At 60.4% G+C, this 1358-nt stretch overlaps 1 protein-coding gene across 1 annotated transcript in view; it reads left to right on the top strand.

Annotated features, from left to right (window-relative positions):
- Nucleotides 1-123, top strand: part of MAU2 (MAU2 sister chromatid cohesion factor) — a gene marked incomplete at both ends in the record, with an annotated part of 8663 nt that extends 8540 nt beyond the window's left edge. Inside the window, 1 exon segment of the mRNA XM_010148186.1 lies at nt 1-123. This exon segment is cut by the window's left edge and continues 6 nt beyond it. Coding sequence (XP_010146488.1) covers nt 1-123 — 123 coding nt within the window.
- Between the last annotated feature and the right edge of the window lie 1235 nt (nt 124-1358).

The raw sequence follows: 1358 nt of genomic DNA, 5'->3' as shown, positions 1-1358 counted from the left end.
AACAAAGCCTGTGGGAACGCCATGGACGCGCACGAGGCGGCGCAGATGCACCAGAACTTCTCACAGCAGCTCCTCCAGGACCACATCGAAGCCTGCAGTCTTCCGGAACACAACCTGATCACGGTAAGCAGCCTTCGGCCCGCGCTCCGGCCTGGTTGCGAGGCAGACCAGCGTGCTTTGCTCGCCGTCGCGTTCCGCTGAGCACGCGCCTCGGTGAGTTGCCAAAAGCCAGTCTGCCTCCCGGTGTTTAGAACCGGGCTGGTAACGGGAAAAGGGAGCGGGACTCTTCCTCAGAAGCATTTGCTTGGCACCCCAGCTCTTGGTGTTTGCCATGGCCGTCGCAGCAGTTGGCCACCTCGCTGGGTCTCGCTCTCCTTTCCGAAAGCAACTCGCTGCGGCCTCAGGTTTGACTTTAACGTTTGGGGTGTCCAGTCTGCCGCCTTCTGGGGAACTTTGGACCAAAAGCCCCGTTTCTGTGGATTTTTTAGCGCTCCTGGGTTGGTTTTCGCTCACAAACCTGCGTTCCCAGTCAGTGCAGCGTTTGGTGTCTGCGTAGCCATGGCCTCCCGGCGCGGCTTCCTGCCACACAGGCTCAGCACCCTTGGAGTGCAGAATGCTCCCCAGCTCGGGCACGAGCCCGCTTCCTTCCCTGGACTGAAAGCATGTCCAGACGGGAGCGAGATGTGAGGAACCGAGCGTCTCTTTCCCAACGTTCCCTGCTGGGGAGAAGGAAGGGGGCGGAAAGGCCGACAGAAGCTGATATTTGCTGACTTTGCCTGCGGAGGGACCCTGACCCCCGTGAGAATGGACAGGCTTGGGCTGCAGCCCGTGTGGAGACCCCCCAGCCCCCCTCCACGCGTGAGCGCGGTCCCGGGGCTGGGCACAGACCTGGGCTGGTGCTCCAGCAGCCCCTCTCTGCGCTTGCCGTTGCGTAGTCTGCCGGAGGGGAGATGCAGAGTGGGGAGGAGGTTTAAGAAACGAGCATTGAATCAGCCCGTTTTGACTAACGGAAGAGGGAACGTTGCAGTGGTGAGGCAGGGGAGAACCAGAGGCTTGGCTTGCTCTGGAAACGCTGCAGCGTAATGGGCTTCAACACACCCGAAGTCAGCTCCCTCCTTGGTGGGAGTCACCTTTGGGCGGTTTAACCTGTGAGAGCAGGAAATGCTTCCACCTGGTCGCCCATTCCCCCTGGATCTGGCACTGAAGTCAGCTGGGTTTGGAATGACGGGGCACATGGAGTGGCTTAACTGGGGGGGACAGGGAGCTCCGTGCACGTGAAACAAAGTCAGACCTGATGGGCAGCTTCTGGTGAGGAAATCTTTAATGATGGCAAGGTAATGAGCCGCCACCGCCGGCCT

Source organism: Eurypyga helias, unplaced genomic scaffold (assembly GCF_000690775.1).
Source record: "Eurypyga helias isolate BGI_N326 unplaced genomic scaffold, ASM69077v1 scaffold21633, whole genome shotgun sequence".
Classification (NCBI taxonomy): domain Eukaryota; kingdom Metazoa; phylum Chordata; class Aves; order Eurypygiformes; family Eurypygidae; genus Eurypyga; species Eurypyga helias.
The sequence above is the reverse complement of the archived record's forward strand: the minus strand, read 5'-3'. Positions and strand labels throughout refer to the sequence as shown.